Source organism: Penaeus monodon, chromosome 29 (assembly GCF_015228065.2).
Source record: "Penaeus monodon isolate SGIC_2016 chromosome 29, NSTDA_Pmon_1, whole genome shotgun sequence".
Classification (NCBI taxonomy): domain Eukaryota; kingdom Metazoa; phylum Arthropoda; class Malacostraca; order Decapoda; family Penaeidae; genus Penaeus; species Penaeus monodon.
Window position 1 is genome coordinate 38,055,499 of NC_051414.1, and position 274 is coordinate 38,055,772.

The 274-nt window shown below is 49.3% G+C and overlaps 1 protein-coding gene across 1 annotated transcript in view; it reads right to left on the bottom strand.

Moving 5' to 3' along the window:
• Nucleotides 1–274, bottom strand: part of LOC119592244 (titin-like) — a gene marked incomplete at its 5' end in the record, with an annotated part of 41,989 nt that overhangs the window by 2,380 nt on the left and 39,335 nt on the right. Inside the window, 1 exon segment of the mRNA XM_037941079.1 lies at nt 10–181. Within this exon segment, the coding sequence (XP_037797007.1) occupies nt 10–181 (172 nt within the window).

The following is a 274-nucleotide window of genomic DNA, read 5'->3' on the forward strand; positions in this document are numbered from 1 at the left end:
CATACTAACCTGTGTCTGCTCTGGCTCGTCCTCTAGAAGATTAGGATTGGAGAGGACCGAGCGAAGACCATTGACCTCGTGCGTGTACATGTGGTCCTGAAGGTCGGTCTCCTCGTGGTCGTCAGCTCCGAGACCCGCTAGGTTGGGCTGGGACTGTGCGAGTTGGCGGGCCCTTAGACGTCTGTGAAAAAAAGAAGTCAGAGTTTTAGTGATTGAAAAAAAGGAGTCAGAGTTTTAGTGATTGAAAAAAAGGAGTCAGAGTTTTAGTGATTGC